We start from the raw sequence: 22567 nt of genomic DNA on the forward strand, positions 1-22567 counted from the left end.
TATAGTCGAGGAAAGCAAGAGAAAATGGGCTAAAAGTGATTCAGATAAGAGCTCCTCAAGTGAAAGTGAGTATGAAATCGTCAAATGTTTCATGGTAGACGACAATGAGGTATTTGATTTCAATTCTGACGAATTTACAAGAGATGATCTAACTAATGCAATCAATGGCATGGTCATTGAGTACAAGAAACTGTTAGATCTTTTTAACAAAACAAATTTGACAGTACAAGTTTTTCATCTCAAAACAATGAACTGGAAGCTTTGAAAAACAAAATAAATGAGCTCTCAGCTGAGAATGAGAAATTCAAAGAAATAATTCACATTTTTTTTGCTGAAAATCAAAGATTAAACTATGTGGTTAGTTCTTGGACGAAGTCTGAAAATGCTGTCAAACAATTGATTATGCAGCAAAGGCCTATCAGATACAAATTTGGTCTAGGATATGTTAAGGGCAATCCAGTTGAGTCCTACAACAAGTTAAACCTAGTAAAAGGCAAGCTTAATCCCATAAGCTAAGGGAAATTTAACTGATATTGGATCTAATCAAATCTGTGATAACTTGATTTTGAAAGATGAAATTAAATATGTTAAGCCAACTGACAAAAGTCAAGTTGGCTTAAGCCTAAAAATAGGACAACCAACTGGTCTGGTAAGCAAAATCCTAACAGAAAGTCAGGAATATTTTTATCAAAAATCATCTTCTAAAGTCAACGTATCATTAGTAGGTAGAAAAAAATCTTCCAAGTCTAAAACATACACAGTAAATGGGAGATTATTTCACTAGTCCACGCAGTACTATCTAATACACCTTGTTCTACTGAATATTCCATTAGTCCGCGCAATACTATCCTGTATGCCACGTTCTAATGAATATTCGATTCCCATGCGCACTATCCCGTATGCTAGGCGTTCGTCAACCGTACCACTACCACGTGTCAATAATATAGATTCGACCGTTGTCATGCAGAAAATATTAAAAGGGCATCAAAGGACAATGCCGAACCTCTCTGAATTCCTTTGGTTCTCTTTGTTCTTGAATATCTTGATTACTCTATCTAGCTTATTCTTTAGAAGAGAATACATCAAGCATACATGTTACGATATACATTGAGAGATGATCATTTGTATTATTGCATATATAGTTGATTTGTATAAGTTGAACAGAACATTGTCTGTTCAACAAGAGAGTGTAATAGCTAGAAGTTCATAACAGGCAAGTGTTAAGACATGTGATCTGAGTGTATTTCTGTAGAGGCTATACAAATCAAAGTCTTCTAGTGAATCCTTCTGGAAACAAAAGAAGGGGTGACGAGGAGTTTTATCTCCGAACATCCAAAAAATCTTGTGTTGTATTGTCTTTGCTTCATTTAGTCTTTTATATGCCGTTTCAAATCCCACAAGCATTTTCCGTACTTGAAACCGTTCAAGAGCTTGTTACGATTTGTCTAATAATATAAACAGATTTTCAATTCCTAACAGGATTAAAATCGCATAAAAGTGAAAAATATAACAACAATATTCAACCCTCCTTCTATTGTTGTAGTCGATCCTAACAAGTGGTATTAGAACGAGGTTTTCTATTCTCAAGCAACTACAAATATCTGAATCATGTCTCTCCTAAAAAAAATTCTAATGTTCTCAAAGGAAGATTATGATGACTGGAAGATTAGGATGTAAGCTCATCTGGCCGCTCAAGATGATGATATGTGGCATGTCATCACTGATGGTCCCATGAAGATTCTGAAGGTCAGAACATCCACAAGCACAACTGAGGGTGCTCCTAAGATGAAGGAGAAGCTCAGATATGAGTGGACTGTTGAACATAAGAGGAAGACCAACCTCGACAACTTGGCCAAATATATTCTCTACAAAACATTGGACAAGAACATGTTCAGCAAGATCAAGTCATGTTCCACTGCCAAAGAAATCTGGGAGAATCTGACTCAACTTTGTGAAGGTAACGACCAAACAAAAGAAAATAAGCTGATGGTTGCCACACAGAAGTTTGACAACATCAAGATGCGTCCGGGTGAGACTATGACTGAATTCGATGAAAGATTCAACAGCATAGTCATAGAGCTCTCATCCTTGGGAAAGATATATAACAACGGAGAGGTGGTTATCGAAACTATGAGAGCTTTGTTTAGAGAATGGGATATCAAGACGATGACCATGAGGGAATCCAAGGACCTCAACAAGATTGAGTTGTATGATCTCTTTACTGATTTGAAGGTCTATGAGTTTGAGATAAACTCACGAAATAAGGAGGGGACGTCCACCTCCATCACATTTCAAGCATTGGTAACTGCTGAAGAGCCACCTGTTGCGATAGTTGCGAAGTCTACTAAACAGATCAACGACGACACTATGTTACGATTTGTTAAGTCGTTTTGCAAATTTATGAGGAAAAATCATTCTAACTCTAATTCAAACATAAAAAGTTATAAAAATGATTCTAATGCTAATTTAAGATGTTTTAATTGATACAAATTAGGTCACTTCAAGGCTGATTACAAAAAACCCAAAAGGGATGATAAAAAGTCTTTCGATAAGAACAACATGAAGGAACAGAAGGCTCTTATAGTCGAAGAAAGTAAGAGAAAATTGGCTGAAAGCGATTCAGATAAGAGCTCCTCAAGTGAAAGTGAGGATGAAATCGTCAAATGTTTCATGGTAGACGACAATGAGGTATTTGATTTCAATTCTGACGAATTTACAAAAGATGATCTAACTAATGCAGTCAATGACATTGAGTACAAGAAACTGTTAGATCTTTTTAATAAAACAAATTTGACAGTAGAAGTTTTTCATCTTAAAACAATGAATTGGAAGCTTTGAAAAACAAAATAAATGAGCTCTCAGCTGAGAATGAGAAATTCAAAGAAATAATTCACACTTTTCTGCTGAAAATTAAGGATTAAACTATGTGGTTAGTTTTTGGACGAAGTCTGAAAATGCTGTCAAACAACTGATTATGCAGCAAAGGCCTATCGGATACAAATTTGGTCTAGGATATGTTAAGGGCAATCCAGCTGAGTCCATCAACAAGTTAAACCTAGTAAAAGACAAGCTTAATCCCATAAGATAAGGGAAATTTAACTGATATTGGATCTAATCAAAGCTGTGATAAATTGATTTTGAAAAATGAAATTAAATATGTCAAGCCAACTGACCAAAAGTCAAGCTGGCTTAAACTAAAAATAGGACAACCAACTGGTCTGGTAAGAAAAATCCTAACAGAAAGTCAGGAATATTTTTATCAAAAATCATCTTCTAAAGTCAACGTATCATTAGTAGGCAGAAAAAAATCTTCCAAGTCTAAAACATACACAGTAAATGGGAGATCCATAAAATTAACTCAAGTATGGATCCCCAAGAGACTAATTAACTATGGACCCAAATAAATATCGATACTAGAACTGTCAATGTTTATATGTGCAGGTAAAATAGGACAACAACTTGGAAGATTTAGGATTTCTGATGGTAAAAAGGGGGAAAAGCGGTAGATGAGGCGGAGTGGTGAGGGGAAAGCCTAGACGAGGAGTAAGGGCGAACTTCTAAGAGGGAAACCTGAATGAGGAGAAAGGTAGAAGAACAAGGAAGCCAGATGAAAGCTCAAGCTACCTAGAGGAAGAAATTAAAAGGGGGGGGGGTTTACACTCTGAACATTTTGTTTATTCTTATTAATATATATAAATTTACCCTCATTTTCCTGTGTTTATAACTTAGTTTTAACATCATCAAAAATGGGAAATTGTTTGATTAAGTTAAAGAAAGGAAAATGGGGAAAATTATTAAATTAAGATTAAATGGGAAAATCGTTAATTAAGTTAAATTATGAAAAACGTTTTAATTGATTAAAATGAACTTAGGATAATTAAAATCAATACGACATAGTTTTGATTATCCGTTGATAAATGAATAAAACTAAGTTTAGCAAATGTCTTAATGCGCAGGTAAATTTGAAGAAGTGCTAACAGCAGCCTTGATCCATCAATAGAGTTGAAGAGGTGCTGACAGCAGGCTTGTTCTAAAAGAAGAGCTGAAGAGGCATTGACATCAGGCTTGTTCCAGCAGTAGATTCGAAGAAGCTCTGACAGCTGGCTTGTTCCAGTAGCAGAGCTAAAGAAGCGTTGTCAGTAGGCTTATTCCATTAGTAGAGCTGAAGATGCGCTAACAGTAGGCTTGTTCCAACAACAAAGATGAAGAAGCGCTGACAGTAGGCTTGTTCCATTAGCAGAGCTGAAGAGGCGCTGACAGCAGGCTTGTTCCATAAATAGAGCTGAATAAAGATGGGTAGCAGTCTTGCTTTAGTAGTAGAGCTGAAGAAGCGCTAGTAGTAGAGTTGCTCTATCAGCACAATTATGTTGCGCTAACAGACGAGTAGGCAACAGTAGTGTTGCGCCAACAACTGTGTTTTGCTAATAGCCGAGTAGCGAACAACAGTGTTGCGCTAACAAATGAGTAGGCAACAACAATGTTGCGCCAACAACTGTGTTGCGCTAACAACCGAGTAGCGAACAACAGTGTTGCGCCAACAACTGTGTTGCGCTAACAGCTGAGTAGTGAACAACATTGTTATGCCAACAACTGTGTTGCGCTAATAGCCGAGTAACGAACAATAGTATTGTGCCAACAACTAAGTTGCGCTAACAGCCAAGTAGACAATAGCCATGTTGTGCCAACAGTTATTTTGCGCCAACAACTGTCTCATTAGCAGACTTCTACATTAGCTTAATACGCCAAAATGTACAACTACCACGCACACGATTATTTCACTAGCCCGCGCAGTATTATCCAGTACACCTCGTTCCACCGAATATTCCATTAATCCACGCACTACTATGTCGTACGCCACGTTCTTACGAATATTCGAGAAGTTCAACAAGAGAGTGTGATATCTAGAAGTTCAGAATAGACAAGTGTTAAGACCTGTGATCTGAGTGAGTTTGTGTAGAGGCTATACAAATCAAAGTCTTCTAGTAGAATCCTTCTGGAAATAGAAGAAGGGGTGACATAAAAGTTTTATCTCCGAACATCTATAAAATCTTATGTTGTCTTGTCTTTGCTTCATTCAGTCTTATATATGCCGCTTCAAATCCCACAAGCATTTTCTGCACTTACAATCGTTCAAGAGCTTGTTACGATATGTCCAAGAATAAAAATAGATTTTCAATCCCTGACAGGATTAAAATCGCATAAAAGTGAAAAATACAACAACAATATTCAACCCCCTTTTATTGTTGTAGTCGATTCTAACACAGATGGTATGTATGTTATTTGTACAATAGAGGGATATTGGACACACCCTAATTATACAGAATTCTTCCTACATACTCATACTAGGAGAGCGACCGTTGAGGATCTAACTATCGTGGCTTCTCCACAAGACCAGCATGCCGTTGTATGTTCTAATCATTTCTATCGTTTTATTTTGCATGTCTAAGTTTATAATTACTAATAGTGTTGTAAATGATTGTATACTATGATGCGCGAGCGACTTGAAGAAAACCATGATATGTCGCCGTTTGAAGTGTCTAAGGCTACTTTTGGAGAATAGGGACACGAGAGGGTGACCGAGATGTGATCCGGAGTACGTCCAATGCACTTTAGAGCGGATCAACGGGGAAATTCTTCCTCGAGCGTCAATAGCACACGTGTGTCACAACGTTAAGAGACGCAAGCGCCGCATGAGGAGAACAGAACTCTATGAGACGAGGTGGCGTACTAGGGACGTGTATTAAAGGAGATGCGTGCATAGTAGGGTGCTTTAAAAGCGCAATTTGCACACAATAAGAGACAATATAGATGCTTATGTCTAGGATGTCCCCTCCTCCCCCAGATCAGTATTGATTGACATACGATTTGATATTTTTGTATTAATACCATTTGCGATTTTTTATAATTTAGAATTGATGTTATTTATGAATGAATTTTTTTTTTTGCTAATAGTAGTAGAAAAAAATGAAACAGGTTTAATAATAATAAAAAATGTGTCAAAAACCCGAGAGCAAAGATTATCAGCGACAACATTAGAGGAAGGCCGACGTTGATAATTAACAATATCAACGACGGTATTAGGGGAATGCCAACATTGATAACTAGATTCTGAAATGTGTCAAAAACCCGAGAGTAAGGACTATCAGCGACAGCGTTAGGGAAATGCTGACGTTGATAATAGCAACGACGATAGAGGAATGTCGTCACTATTAATTAAAATATAAACTACGGCGTAGGCATAATACAATTGCTATTATTCTATACATAAGCGACAAAGTAAGCACAATGCCGTCGCTATTATTTAAAATTATCAGTGACGGAATTCCCTATTCACCGTCACTGATATTTCGATTATCAACGTCAGCCTATCGCCGTTGATAAAAGCCATTATATTTTAACAACGAACTTTTAAGAGAAGAATGACAATGGTTTTGTTTGTTGACGCCAATATTTATTAGCGACGGTATTATGACTTTTAGCGACGGTTTATGTTGTCTCTAATGATACATTTTCCACCGGTAAATTTATATTCATTTGAATTTAATTTCACCATTAATTCAAATTTGAATTTGGTGTGAATTTTATTTAATTTATTTACCTAAATTCTTATTTTATTTGATTAATTTAATTCTAACATCGTCAACGAAAATGTCAAATGTGAGATTATGTAAGAATGTTGACTCGGGGAGTGATCTCATTGTTCTTTTGAAATATTTTTGTACTCGATGATTTTGTATTTTTTTTTTAAATTTAATTTCTGTGTTTTATTTTTATTTTTATTTTTATTAATTATCTGCATTTTCATTTAATGTTTTTATCATTGTGGTTGAAGACACTTTATTTATTTTTATAAACCATTTAAAAAAAAAAGTCTGAACCGTGGTGATGGCACTACTCATTTGCAAACACTTGTTAGGTGGTCACTCAAATACCAAAAAGTGTTTATATAAAATAAAATATAAATAATATTATTTGACTAGGCTCCTGGATCTTCCTTATCTTCATCCACAATATCTAAAAGATGTTGATCAAAACAGCCTTAGTTTCTTCAGAGATTAATTAGGTCGGCCGATGAATGGAGATTGTGATTTGTTTTCATTGAAGAAAGAAGAAGAAGTGCATATTCAACCAAGAGTCAGAAAAGCAATCCATTAATTCAAAAATCAGTAAATAAGATCTCACGCAAGATCCACTTAACACGACAAGTAACCGAACTTCGATGAATCCTCACGCGTAGGATTCCAATCGACCAACGATGAACTCAAAGAACATGAGATAAGAATCATAAGATCAACCTAGGCTGGCACAAGTCAAGAAGATGGAAAGTTTTAATTCGTGAGTTTTTATTTTATTAATATAAAAAATTCAATTATATTGGTTAGGGTTAAAGACGTGATTATAATTTGTTCTTGCGGTTTTCGATCCAAATTTGTCTTATTTGGGACGAGTGTTTTCGGAGTTGACTTGGGACCTGGGACGAAAATTGTATTTGTGTATCACATCTTGATTCTACCCCAAACATTAATAAACATAATTAAATATATAAAATCACTAATATATTTATTTATTATTTATATTTTATTCGAATAATTTTATAAAAAAAAATATTTTTTATAAATCTAGAAATAGTATGACTTTTATTATTTTATTTGAAGAATATTGACAAGCACATGCACTTGAACGATTTTTTTTATAGACAAATTAACCTTCTAAAGTGCATGAAAACGAAGTTAGATATCTTGTGGTTTTGAATGAGTTAGAATCAAGATATGTGCTAACCCTATAATGATTGAGTTGACTTTAATAGATATGTAATACAATAATAGATTAATTTAAAAATAATTTAAATAACTCAATATCAAACAAGCTTTCTTGGACATGTTTGGTAAACGGTAATAGATGGCTTATAAATACAACACATTCCTTTCATTATATCATCTCTTCTCAAATCAACATATACAAAAAAAATTCTTTTCATTTTTCTCTCTTTATAATGTATAGTTGTATCAAAAACATCGTGGGAATGTTTAATCATCGTGACGAAGAGGATGAACAAAAGTTTGTGAAGGGAAAAGTTGTGTTGATGAAGAAGAATGTTTTGGATTTCAGCGATTTTAATGCGTCTATTATTGATAAGACTAATGAGTTATTTGGCCGGAAGGTCTCTATTCAACTTGTTAGCTCTATTTATGGTGACCCATCAGGTACTATATTAATTATTTAATAAGAACGTCCTCAAGTCTATCTTATATTGCTTCAAATAATAAATTTTGATTAGTAGATTTTTTTTTAATAATATTATCTTGGGCCCTCTAGAGGAAAGTCGGGAACCTTAAATCGATACAACATCAACCCGAACAACCATTTGCATTTCAAATACGTCATGTGTGTCACACCATTTACACTTGATTATAACGAAACTTTGTGAATGGTTTTCGAACTCACACCATTACAAATTGATTTGTCAAAAAAAGGTTAAAGCAATCAATCCAACTTGTTCCAATATGCATCCCTTGTGTCTGTTGGAAGTATTAGGAAACAATCTAGAGATATTTGAAAATATTACCCGTTTGATGTGTCCTGATTGAGGAGACCTATAAGATTATAAGTTGTGGGTTATTTGAAATAAAATTTTAAATAATTTAAGAACAAATATATAATAAATAAAGTTTTCAAAAGAATGAAGATATTTGAATTAAATATTCAAATATAAAATAAAAATGAGTTGATATTTATTATTATTATTATTTTTAATTTATGAAATCAGCATGACTTTATAGTCATAATCTCACCTTAACTTAATCGTTATAAGTGAAAATCGATTCATAACTTTTGATAACATATTCTTCTCATTTAAACTAACACATTGCGTTGAATTAAAAAAAAAAATGATTAGTTGATCTAATTATTTAATGTCCAGTGCTGCCCTAAATAAAGCATTAGTTATATTCAAATAATCCAAGATCAATCAAGCATATTCAAATAACCTGATTTTAACCATATATCAAATAAGGTTATTTAACTCTAAAAAAATAAAATATTAAACATTCAGACCTATTAGTTTGCACATCCAAAGTTTGATTTATTGACTTTTACTTACATTATTTAATTTTACAGAGTTTGTATCAGATTACTTTTAATCACAATTGTTTGCATAGACTGAGAAACTGTCAATCAATTTAGCTAGGAAATGTATACATTTTTTATTTAATACAAAATGCCATTGATTATATTATTGTTATGATAAACAGAAAAAGGATTAAGAGGAAGATTGAGCAAAGAAACATATTTGGATAATTGGATCAGCTCATCCACTTCTATAGCAGCTGGGGATTCAGTTTTTGATGTGGTTTTTGAATGGGAAGTGAAGAACATGGGCTGTCCTGGTGCTTTCATAATTAGAAACAATCACTCCAATGAATTCTACCTCAAATCTCTCACCCTTGATCATGTTCCTGCCCATGGCAAAGTCCATTTTGTATGCAATTCATGGGTCTATCCCAAGGAAAAGTACGCAACCGATCGCGTTTTTTTCACAAATCAGGTAATAGTTATTTAGATCCAAATTAAGAAACTAGTGGGGGTCTTTGTTTTCTAACACTTGTATGTGTTTTTAATGATTTGTGGTGATTCTTTTAGACGTATCTTCCGAATGAGACTCCGGTTGCTCTTGTTAGCCTTAGAGAGGAAGAATTGAAGAACTTGAGAGGAGATGGAATGGATAATACTAAGAAACTTGAAGAATGGGACAGAGTTTATGATTATGCCTACTATAATGACCTCGGAGATCCTGATAGAGGCGAAAACTATGCTCGCCCCGTCCTCGGAGGTTCGTCTGAGTATCCCTATCCTCAAAGAGGGAGAACTAGTCGCCCCCTTACAAAGACAGGTAATTTTGTGGTCTCGTATAGTTGCATTGTTTATTTTCAAAAATATAAGTAATAGTTACAAATTGTTTAGTCTTTTTAGCATTTTTTTAATATGTTATATCACAATGTCACAATTTATTTTTTAAATTGTTATAAACTACCGTCGATAGAGATCTTTAGCGACGTAATTTGAGAAATAACCACGCTTTCTTCGGTCATATTTACTCTTTATAATAATATTATTTTATTTTGGTCAAATAAAGACAAATAATTAACTCTTTGCTAATTTTATCGTTACTCACCCTCTAGTTTTTAAAATAAATTATTATAATTATTATTTACTCTTAAATATGTTCTGGTATAAATAATTTGGTATTACCATTCATAATAAAATTTTATATTAAATGGGACATATTGCCATATTCAAGTGGATATATAATTTCTTTGATCATTTTCCTAATCTATATAGGACTAATTAGACTAAAAATAATATATATATTTTTATCATTGACAGATACTAACATTGAGAGTAGGCTGCCACTTATCTCAAGCTTAAACAATTATGTTCCAAGAGATGAGAGGTTTGGGCACTTGAAGATGTCAGACTTCTTAGTTTATCAACTAAAAGCCTCGGTACAATTACTCTTGCCTGAATTCGAGGCTCTTTGTGATAAAACCACAAACGAATTCGACACAATCCAAGACACTTTCGAGTTGTACGAGGGAGGGTTTAAGTTGCCTGAAGGACACTTACTCGAAGAGATTTACAAACACATTCCATTGGAAATGCTAAAGGAACTTCTAATTATGACGGATGGAGAAGGCACATTTAAGTTCCCTACACCCCAAGTCATCCAAGGTCTTATAATTTCTTTCAATCGTTCCCATCATTTTCTTTCGGTTTATTCATTCTTTAAAAAAAAATCAGAGGATAAATCATCATGGAGGACAGACGAGGAATTTGCAAGAGAAATGTTGGCGGGAGTAAACCCTGTTATAATCAGTTTACTCGAGGTACACTTCATTAACAAAATGTAGTGTTTATTGCCTTACCTTACTCAACATGTTTTATTATTTGTAGGAATTCCCTCCAAAAAGCAAGCTAGATCCTCTTGAATATGGAAACCAAAATAGTACCATAACAAAAGAACATATGGAGTTTAATCTCGATGGTTTAACGATAGAAGAGGTATTCATATTCATGATTTCATTAATTATAATAAAAGAAATAATACTTCTGGTAGGGAATTTCCCTCCTAATCAATCTTAGAACTGAGAAATATAATAGTAAGAAACCAGAAAAGCAAAACAAGATTTGATATCGGAGTTCGACCAAAAAATGGTCTACGTCTCCGTCGAGCTCTGTTAGGAACTCGATTCCACTATCACAATCAAACGTTTCAATTACACCTCGTTCTTTATATATATCGCTCACACATATAAAATCACTAACTATCTTGTGTGAATTACTCATATATAAATATAAACAACTTGTCCTAACTAACTTAACAAACTTAAGCCTTGAACACTTTATTTAATTGGGCCTGACCAATCAACTCAATATCAACAATCTCCACCTTGGGTTGAAGGGTCGTTCTCTTGTTCTAGTGAAATCGAATATGTTCATCACTTCATTGCTCGAAGCCTTCATTACACTACATCTCTTGATCTAAGCAAATCCAAATAATGTATGAATTTACTTACAGGTAGTACATTGGTTCCAACATCAGTCGGGTTATCTTCTGTTCCAACCTTTTTTATTGAAACCACCCCTTGTGCTATCTTCTCACGAATGAAATGGTGCTTGATATCCACGTATTTTGTCCTGTCATAGAACACGGGATTCTTGTACAAGTGTAGTGCACTTTGGCTATATGTGAACACTGTTGCAGGTCCTTCGAACACCTTCAGTTCTTGCAGCAGACCCTAAATCCACATTGCTTCCTTTACAGCTTCAATTGCTGCGATATATTCGGCTTCTATTGTTGATAAATGCACTACAGATTGCAACTGGCTATACATTTACCGTTCACCAAAAAATAGAAAGCCGAAGTTGATTTCCTTGAGTCTTTATCTCCTACATAGTCTGAGTCCACGTAACCAATTACACTAACCTTTGTATCACTTCTTTTCTTGTAACATATTCCCACATTAGTAGTTGAGGCTATGTATCTTAGTAACCACTTCATTGCAAGCCAATGTTCATGGCCTAGACTCGCCATAAACCTGCTCAAGCACTATTAACATGTGCCAAGTCTGGTCTGGTACAGACAATTGAGTACATCACAGACCCAGCTGCACTTGAATACAAAACTTTTTCAATGTAAGTCTGATCTTACCTGCTTTTTGCCGAGTTCACAGACGACATCAGATACTGATTCGTGATCGGCAACTTTGATGTCTTGGCTCCTTGAATTTCAAACTTGTCAATCACCTTCTTGAGATAGCCCATGCTGGTTGGGAGTCATTACACCATTCTTCCTGTTTCTGTTAATCCTTATCCCAAGAATCTTAGCGGCTTTGCCTAAGTCCTTCATATCGAACTCGGAACTTAGAACTGTCTTCAACTTCTTTACACTTAAAACTTCTTTACTGATTAGTAGCATATCATCTACATATAGCAGAAGATAATCAGCTTCAAGTATATTCTTCCCTCCAAAGTATAAACAAGTATCATAGTTGCTCCTCATAAAGCCTTGTTTAGTAATAAACACATCAAACCGTAGGTACCACTGCTTTGGTGATTGTTTGAGTCCATATAACGACTTCCTAAGCAAACACACCATGTTTTTCTCTTGATGAACTTTGAACCCTTCTGGATGCTCCATGTAGATGGTTTCTTCTAGATTTCCATGAAAAAAATGCAGTCTTAACATCCATCTGTTCTAACTCAAGATCGAACTGAGATATCAACGAGAGCATGATCTGAATGGTTTTGTACTTAACAACTGGTGAGAAAATCTCATTATATTCCACTCCTTCCTTTTGAGAGAACCCTTTAGCAATTAATCTTGTTTTGTACTTGACCCCCTCTCAATCAAAATACATTCCTTGATCTTATAGATCCATTTTCACTTGATCACAGATTGCTTGACAGGACTCAGAACAATCTCCCAAGTTGATTTCTTATAAAGAGAATTCATTTCTACCTTCATAGCTTCCATCCACTTGGATCTATCACTAGAACTCAAAGCCTCTTTGAAATCTTCTAGCTCAGTTTTGTCTAACTCAACTCCTGTCATAAACCCATATGCCAACATATTAGTATAAGCTGAGAACCCATACCTCTGGATGGGTTTTGGTTGCCTCATTTCCCTGTCCCTTACGAGTTGATAACTAGCTTCCAACTAAGTTGTAAATTCTTCCTTTTGTGCCACAACAGGTTCAACATCTGTACCTGTAAACTCCTTATGATTATCAGCAACCATTTCAGTGTTTTGATCTGAAACCAATGGCTCCACCTGACCATGATCCCCTGCATTACTCTCCACTTGACCAGTCACCTGCTCGCATTTACCCGAGTCACCTTGATTAGTTTTAGATTGATTCTGAGAGAGACACACAAACTCCTCTTCATTGAATATTACATCTCTACTGATTATGGTTTTAAAACCACTATACTATCTCAACCACAGTCTATAACCTTTCACTCCATGAGGATAACCAAGTAACATACACTTCACACTTCTTGGCTCTAACTTGCCTTCTTTTTGATGAGCAAAGGTTGCACATCTAAATGGTCTAAGATGAGACAGATCCTGAGGCTTACCAGTCCACATTTCTTTAGGAATTTTGAACTCAATTGATGTCGATGGACATCGATTCACCAAATATACTGCTATCATTACAGCTTCACCCCAGAAGGACTTAGACAAACCTACCCCGAAAAGCATGCATCGAGACTTATATATTAAAGTTCAATTCATTCGCTTAGCAACTCCGTTTTGCTAGGGTGTGGATCGAATTGTTCTATGTCTTTGAATCCCTAGCTCACGATAGTGATTATCAAACACTTCGTTGCAAAACTCTAACCCATTATCTGTTCTCAGGTCTTTAACTTTCTATCTATCAGATTCTCAACCAAAGTCTTCCATGTTTTGAACTTCTCAAATGCATCACTTTTGTGTTTCAGAAGATAAACCCATACTTTACGAGAATAATCATCTACGATTGATAAGAAGTACGAGTTACCTCCATGCGTCAATGTTTTCTCAGGACCCCATAAGTCTGAATGGACATACTCCAACACGCCCTTGGACTTGTGAACCCCTATCTTAAATTTCTGTCGATGCTGCTTGTCTAACACGCAATGCTCGCAAAAGTTTAGACTCTTGACTCTATCTGAGCCTAATATATTCTTATCACCGAGAATCCGCAAACCCTTTTCAGCGATGTGACTGAGCCTCCGATGCCACATCGTGGATTTCTTGTCTTCATCTAAAACTACCAATATAGACTGTCTCGACACAGTTTCACGAATCAGCTGATACAAACCTTCTTGCTTGATACCTTGCATCATTAACCTGTTTTCCTTCATTATCTTTATCTTCCCCGACACTATCTGATTTGTGTATCCCAAGTCATCAAGAATCCCGAGAGAGATGAGGTTTCGTGACAATTGAGGCACGGACCTGACTTGTTTTAGAACTCTCACAACACCATCGAACATTTTTATGCTGACATCTCCAATACCTTCCACTTGACATGCATTCCTATTTCCCATCAGCACCTTGTAACCACTCAGATTCTGAAAATTAGAGATCCAATCTTTTCTGTACGTCATGCGAAAAGTATAACCGGAATCAAGAACCTAGTCCCTCCTAGCATCTTCCATTAACGCCATTAAGACCTCTCCACTATCATAGCCATCACCATAATTCACAGATTCTTTAGTCTCCACTTATTTTTTCTTGTTATCTTTCAGCCAACTATAATAGTGGTTTCGAAGATGACCAACCTTTCCACAATGATAGCATTTTCTTGTTTCCGCAGATTCCGATTCTGATGTTTTTCTTTTCTTATCTTTCAATTTGTTATTGGTGCGAGGTTGCCCTTTGAAGAAGTTTTTCCCTTTGGCCATATAATTCTCGCCATACGGACTCGCTTTCTTTTCTGTCCTTAATTCCAACTCTCCCAACTTCAATGCCGAAATCACCTCTTCAAGAGTGATACTTGTTCGTCCATATTTGATCACATTACGGACTTCCTTGTAGGATTCGGGAAGAGAGTTGAGGATGATTATTGCCTGATTTTCATTGCTCATTGCTTCGTTCAAGCCTGAGTTTGCCAACTCGATATTGATTTTTAAGAACTCATCAAGATTCTGAGTAAGAGTCTTTTCTGGCATCATCTTGTAACTTAACAACCTTTCCTTCAAGTAATCTTGTTGATTAAAAACTTGGATTGGAACAGCTCGTCTAGGCGCCTCCACATTAATGCCAGAGTCTTCTCATTATCTATCAATTAGATCACAGAATCTGAGAGATGAAAAATGATAGGGCCAATCACTGTTTCTGTCATCTCGATTTTTTAATCTTTACTCATCTCCAGTGGCCACAAAACTAGTTTTTCTAGAGTTCGTAGAAGATGCTGCTGTGCCAAGAGAGTCCTGATTTTCCGCTGCCAAATGCGAAAATCTCCATTGCCATCGAACTTGTCAATGTTAGTCTTCATGTTTGAGATGGACTGCCACTGGAATTCCCAATGTGCCAATTTCTTTGTTGATCTCTTTCTTATATAATATTGAACCTTGTTAACTTTGTCTCTACGTGCGCCTGAGCCGAAATCTTCCTTATCCGTATCACTAGCCAGCATTAAAGACCTTTCCAAGATTCCTCAAGATTCTTCAAGATTGATTTTAATCTTGCCCAAACCGAGCTTTGATACCACTGTAGGGAATTTCCCTCATAATTAATCAAAGAACTGAGAAATATAACAACAAGAAACCAGGAAAATAACACAAGATTTGATATCGGAATTCAACCAAAAAATGGTCTACGTCTCCGTCGAGCTCTGTTAGGAACTCGATTCCACTATCACAATCAAACATTTTAGTTACACCTCGTTCTTTATATATATCGCTCACACATATAAAATCACTAACTATCTTGTGTGAATTACTCATCTATATATAAACAACTTGTCCTAACTAACTTAACAAACTTAAGCCTTTTACACTTTATTTAATTGGGCCTGACCCATCAACTCAATATCAACACTTCTCATCATTAATAGCTCAAATGGTAATAATATTGAATTAGAAGATTAATGATGTCTCAAGTTTCATTACTTTTGAAAACAGTTCGAAAGATTAGTCGAGATAAATGCAAGTTGACTTGGACACGAAGTAAAATGTACAATTATATTTCCAGACAATAAATCAAAACAAGATCTTCATATTAGATCACCATGATAGTTTGATGCCATACTTGAGTAGAATTAACACAACCACCACAAAGACATATGCTTCCAGAACTCTTCTAATCCTTAGAAAAGATGGGACTTTGATGCCATTAACCATTGAACTAAGTCTTCCAAATCCAAAAGGAGATAAATATGGTGCCATAAGTAAAGTCTACACTCCAGCTCAACATGGTGTAGACAATTCCATATGGCAGCTTGCTAAAGCCTATGTTGTGGTTAACGACTCTGGTGTCCATCAACTCATCAGCCACTGGTATAAAAACCACTCAATTTCCTTCCATTAATTGCGGTTTTAATTTCTTCTTCTTTTTCTTTTGATGTTCACTTTTATCTATTCGCAGGTTGAACACACATGCAGTGATTGAGCCATTTGTGATCGCGACAAACAGACAACTTAGCGTACTTCACCCAATACAAAAGTTGTTGGACCCTCATTTTCGTGACACGATGAACATAAACGCATTTGCAAGGCAAACACTCATCAATGCTGGTGGAGATCTTGAGCTTACATTCTTCCCTTCTAAGTATGCCATGGAAATGTCGTCCGTGGTTTACAGGAGTTGGGTTTTCACGGATCATTCTCTTCCCTCAGATCTTATTAAGAGGTAAAACCGGCAATTTCACATTTGATTATTCAAAAAGAATAAAAAAATAACATTTAAATTTTGAACGAATGAAAAGAATAGCAAGATACAAAATCATAGGAAGACATGAAAGCATTCAAACTTGGCACGAAATATCAACTATATATGAACTAAAAAGGTAGGAATTGCAAGTGATCATAAAGATCAGTCATCTTGTATGTCAATTAAGTAGTACCCGAATAAGTTATGACAAAATATGGCATGAACTAAATGATTTTTTTTTTTATGATTTGTACTGTTAGGTTGTGGTCCTCGACTTAATGGATCAAGAAAATGTGTTTTATCCTTTCAAAAGTTTGAAAGTATAAAAGAAAAATGTAAGTAGAAGAATCGGGACAATAACAACTTGGTTATTGTACGTGCAGGGGAATTGCAGTTAAGGATGCAAAAGGAAAACACGGCCTCCGCCTACTGATAGAAGATTACCCATATGCAGTAGATGGGCTAGAGATATGGTCGGCAATTAAAACATGGGTTGAAGACTATTGTAACTTTTACTACAAAACTGACGAAACAGTTAAGAATGACAAGGAACTCCAAGCATGGTGGAAGGAGCTAAAGGAAGTTGGTCACGGAGACAAGAAAAATGAATTGTGGTGGCCTAAAATGGAAACAAAGAAAGATCTAACCGAGACATGCACAATCATCATATGGGTGGCATCTGCCCTTCATGCGGCACTCAATTTTGGGCAATACCCATATGCCGGTTACTTCCCAAATCGACCCACACTCAGCCGAAGGCTTATGCCCGAAGTGGGTAGTCCTGAATATGAGGAGCTCAAGACAAATCCTGATAAGATTCTATTACAAACAATAACGGCAAAACTCCAAGCAATTCTTGTAATGTCGATCATAGAGACCTTGTCGAGGCATTCGTCTGACGAGGTCTATCTCGGACAGAGGGACACACCTGAGTGGACCAATGATGTAGAGCCGCTTGAAGCCTTCGAGAAGTTTGGAAAAAAGTTAGCAGAAATTGAGGAAATTATTGTTATGATGAACAATGACAAAAGTCTCAAGAATAGAGTTGGGGCAGTGCAAGTGCCTTATACTTTGCTCTTTCCAACCGGTCAAAGTGGACTAAGTGGTAAGGGAATACCAAATAGTGTTTCTATTTGAATACAAATTTCATTTTGAATTCAAACTTGTATATATTAAGCATAGTGAAAAAAGTGTATTTCTATTAGTTATTGTTAAAACATAGTAATTGTATTAATAAATATTAAAATTATTGTACTTTGTTATCTTATGTTTGTTTATATAACATTTCTTTGTGTAGGTTTGGGCTTTCAAAACAAATTTAGAAGTTATTTTTGTACATTTTATTACTGCTAATGAATTCTTATTACTACAAGAGTTCTTACAAGAGTTCTTCGAGACATAGATAATCATCCGTTGTCAAAACCGGATTCTTGAGATAATCCTTTAATATATATATTTATTTTATTTTTAAATTAAGGAGAACTAAAATGATTTTTCACATTTAGTCTATGCTGGGTTATATATATATATATATATATATATATATATATATATTGGTTGACATATTTTACATTAAAATTGTTAATATAAATGAGTAAATGATGATCTTTAAATATATATAAAAAAAATATAATTTAACAGTGACTTAATTGCAAGTGAATCCTTTTTTTTTAAGATGGGTCTATTGGTTTATTAAATTTTCATGAGAGTTATTTCATTCATTAAATTTCTTTGTCTCGTGCTTTCATATCAGTTATTAAAAAATAAAAATAAAACTCCTAAGTACTTTCCTTTGTGATAATCATGTGGGATCAGATTTAAAATGTCTTGCGACTCCAAGTATAATCACTAAACCGGTCATCATGGTCGACGACTTCAATGTACTTAGACTATTGCATTTCAATTGAACTATTTTGTGAAATGGTTGTGGTGGTACCAAGGGGAGACATGGCGTCAAGTTATCTGTGCTAAGTTTTGGAACCTTGATTTTAGTTGAACGGTCTAGTGATCCTTTATGGTTAATTGGTACTAGTTGTTGCTGAATTATACATAAATTATGGAAATTGTTTTTACAGCTAACTTCTTTTCGGGTAAGGGATGAAAGCAAATTAATTACTATTTTTGAAAAATTTGTTGTTGAGACCTAATGCCTTTTTGTTCCTTTTTTAAATGAACATTATGTGCATTTATCATCCTTGTCTTATTCTATTTTGAAAATTTTTTTTACTATCATCTTCATTTCGTTCGTTTTCGGAGAATTCATGTGGGACACTGTTTATACAATATTTTTTAAAAATAGTGTTTTATGATAAAAGTATATATAAAATAATATATTAGTTAACAGGCAATATGAATGAAAGATCAAGAAAGGAAGATAAATGGAAGACATTTATAAGTTTAGGTGAAGAAATTATTAGGGCAACTTTCAAATGAACTAAGAAAAAATCATTGCATTATCTTTCAATGTGAGAAAATGAATAAAACCTTGAGTGAAATTCCTAATATGAAAAAAGGCTGAATGGGAGGCTCGATCAATTCAAAGGTGGTGATTTTTGTACTTCTTTTGTTCTATCTTAATTAGCCATGTATTGTGGATCATAGTTAAGATGAATGAGATGATTGATTTATGAACTTATTAAGGAGAGAATTGAGACCTTGTGTGGTGTTTCTAGTCATGAAAATTAGGCTAGATAAGAGGCTCGATCATTTTGAAGACGAATGAGATAATTGACTTTTCATCTAATGCGAGAAGATATATGAGGCATTAAATATGATTCATAATAATAAAAAATGAGCTAGATGAGAGAATCGATCAATTCAAATGGAAGGACATTTGTAATTTCTTTTGAACAAACTATGAAGCATGGTGAAAACAATTGAAGACATTTAGTGAGTCTTGAAATAATATTCTTGAATTGATAGTTGTTTTGACATTATTCAAAAACAAGTAGATTGCAAGTTAATTTGTTCAAAGAGAAGTATGCGGTTCAAATTGGTTGAATATGCAAAATTCAAGGCAAGATGGGTGGCAAATATTTTGTTAGACCTTGATCTTGAGTAATTATAATATGTTATATTATAATTGGGTATCTAGAGACATTTTTTTTTACTCAAGCTCGAGATCTAGAAAAACATTTGTCATTAATCTTACCTTGAACTTTGCACACTTAATCAACTTGAACGACATACTTCTTCTTAAACAAATTAACTTGCAATCTACTAGTATTTGAATAATGTCCAAACAACTAGCAATTCAAGAATATCTTTTCAAGATTTTCTAACTATCTTCAATTTTTTCACCATGTTTTATAGTTTTTCAAAAGAAATTGCGAAATCTAATTTCAATGAGGGTTGGCCCATTCAAGGGATGAGAGACCTGGAATGTCCTTCTATTTGAATTGATCGAGCCTCTCATCTAACCCCTTTTTCATGACTAGGAATCACATTCAAAGTCTCATTCATTTTCTTTTATTATGGGATAATTAATTTATCTCATTCACATTCAAATTGATTGTTTCTTTCATCTAGCCCATTTTTATGACTGAATTTCATTCAAAGTGTCAATCATCGTCTCAATAAGATGTCAAATCAATCATCTCATTCATTTTAACTATGATTCACAATGAATGAACAATAAAGATAGAACAAAAGAAGTATTCAAATCACCACATTGGAATTGACCAAGCCTCCCATATAGACCATTTTTCATGACTAGGAATCTCACTCAATGTCTTATTCATCTTCTCATATTAGAAGACAATGATTTTTTCTTGATTCGTTTGAGAGTTGCTCTAATAATGTCTCCACTTAAACTTATAAGTATATTCCATTAGTTTTCCTCTTCTTGGTCTTTCATTTATATTGCGTGTTAACTAGTAATATGTCAATCCTTAATCACCCTCCAATTCAATGCAATCTTGCAATTTGCCTGAAGGATTGTCTTATCAACATGTCGGTAATATTGTCATTAATAAATGTCTTTTTGATAATATTTGTTGTGTACCATTTTTTCATTCATCTATGACCAAGAATACCTCTTCACCAAGGTCATTCTCTTCCCCAACATTATAAGAAATCTTAATGGTCCCATGACAGTTCTCCCTTGGTAGTGTGCTTTTTTATGACAGATCTCCACCTCGTGTTATGGTTCCTCTTGAATCACTATTTGTGTCTTCATTGTGTGTGCTCCAACTTTGTTAAACTTCACATCTCGACTTAGCATAATATTATCTCTACCTTCTTTTAGCTAAACTCTATACCTTTTGACATCATCATGAAATCCAATAAATAAATATTCTTTTGCCCTTGGTTTTACTTTCCTTCATTCACATTCGCAAATGCAACACAGCCAAAGATTTTTGGTTGAGCATGTGAATTAGATGAACCAATTCATACCTCAATTTTGTCTTCAAACAAAGAGAAATTGATGAACTTATATTGATCAATTAGTTAACTTTGAACATTTCTTCTCCACCATTTTGTAGACGCGTCTCCTTAACAAAGAAGTGTCTTTCAATTTTGGAAGCATTTCCAAATCCTTTGAACTCCAAGTTCACGTACTCATAATGATTGTAAGTCTTAATCTTCTTATTCCTCTTACTTACTTGATTCTCCATCAAAGTCTTCCAATCTTTGAACTTTTGAATTGTTTCAGTCTTGTGATTCATTTCCCATGGCCTCCTTAAAAGGTCTATAATAAATAAAATGAAATATCTTAAATTATCATGATTTAAAGTATTGCACCAAGAACTCCTTTCTAACCCAATTCTTGCAAGTCATTGATGCCAAGTCTAAGATGTCAGAACATTGATGTACACTAAGGAACCTCATAGATAATAACTAAACATACTTGTGAATTACCTTATAGAGAATACACAGTGTTTTTATTTACTCCTTTCATAACAACTAAATTATCTTGCTCACTAGTAATGATCTATCTTTTCCCTTCCAAGTTTAACCTTTCTAGAATGCTTCTTTAGTTTTAGGCAGTCTTTTATGAAATGTCATTTCTCTTAACACCAGAAGCACTTCACATTTTTTTAGTCTTCAACATAGACTTAAAACTCTTATTGTTCTGCCTTTTTCTCATTATGTTGTTTACCTCTTGCAAATATGTCTTCTTCATTGTCTTCTTATCTACAATAGTACAATCTACTCTCTTAGTTTATTCCTTGAACATCAAGTAACTCACACTTCTTCCACCTCAAACTTGACAGTCATTCATACCAACACGAACTACAACTTGGACATGCTTGCCCAAGGAGATAATAACTTCTTAGAAAAGCAAGGCGGGACTAGTTTGAAAGCAAAATTTGAAGATTAGTCTTTATCGCCTTTCTGCTACTGGTAATCCTCTCTATCACGCCCCGAACCGAGTCGTGACCAGCCGCCGCATGTCATCTCCTTGAAATACACTTAAATATAACATGCAAGGCTAACATAATTCTTTACTAACTTTCTTAATCAAAATATCACCCTTCTTTCATTAACAAAAAAATCCTTTCAGCTACAATATGTTATTGCCACCTCATCAAAAGTCCAAAAATACAAGGTGACAATGCTATCATCTTAAGGTTTACAAAATACATCGTTCTAACTCTCCCTTAATACACTACTCTGAGAAGAGGGCTAATTTTTCTTACCAAAAGT

At 34.6% G+C, this 22567-nt stretch overlaps 1 protein-coding gene across 1 annotated transcript; it reads left to right on the plus strand.

Moving 5' to 3' along the window:
• The first annotated feature begins 1704 nt into the window (after window positions 1–1704).
• LOC124940443 (probable linoleate 9S-lipoxygenase 5) lies at window positions 1705–18082 on the plus strand. The gene is made up of 11 exons (XM_047480965.1): window positions 1705–2392; window positions 2495–2765; window positions 8002–8204; window positions 9252–9544; window positions 9640–9889; window positions 10384–10728; window positions 10798–10883; window positions 10951–11058; window positions 16241–16545; window positions 16634–16897; window positions 17302–18082. Exons 1-11 carry the CDS (start codon window positions 1705–1707, stop codon window positions 18053–18055), a joined length of 3567 nt encoding a protein of 1188 aa, XP_047336921.1. The 3' UTR covers window positions 18056–18082.
• The last annotated feature ends 4485 nt before the right edge of the window (window positions 18083–22567 follow it).

Source organism: Impatiens glandulifera, chromosome 1 (genome assembly GCF_907164915.1).
Source record: "Impatiens glandulifera chromosome 1, dImpGla2.1, whole genome shotgun sequence".
Lineage (NCBI taxonomy): Eukaryota > Viridiplantae > Streptophyta > Magnoliopsida > Ericales > Balsaminaceae > Impatiens > Impatiens glandulifera.

Excerpts from the sequence above, each read along its gene's own strand:
- LOC124940443 (XM_047480965.1), top strand. The coding sequence starts at position 1,705 with ATGTGGCATGTCATCACTGATGGTCCCATGAAGATTCTGAAGGTCAGA. Across the intron at positions 2,766-8,001 it reads GACATTGAGTACAAGAAACT|TTGTATCAAAAACATCGTGG; the intron begins GTTAGATCTTTT and ends TATAATGTATAG. Across the intron at positions 10,884-10,950 it reads TTATAATCAGTTTACTCGAG|GAATTCCCTCCAAAAAGCAA; the intron begins GTACACTTCATT and ends TATTATTTGTAG.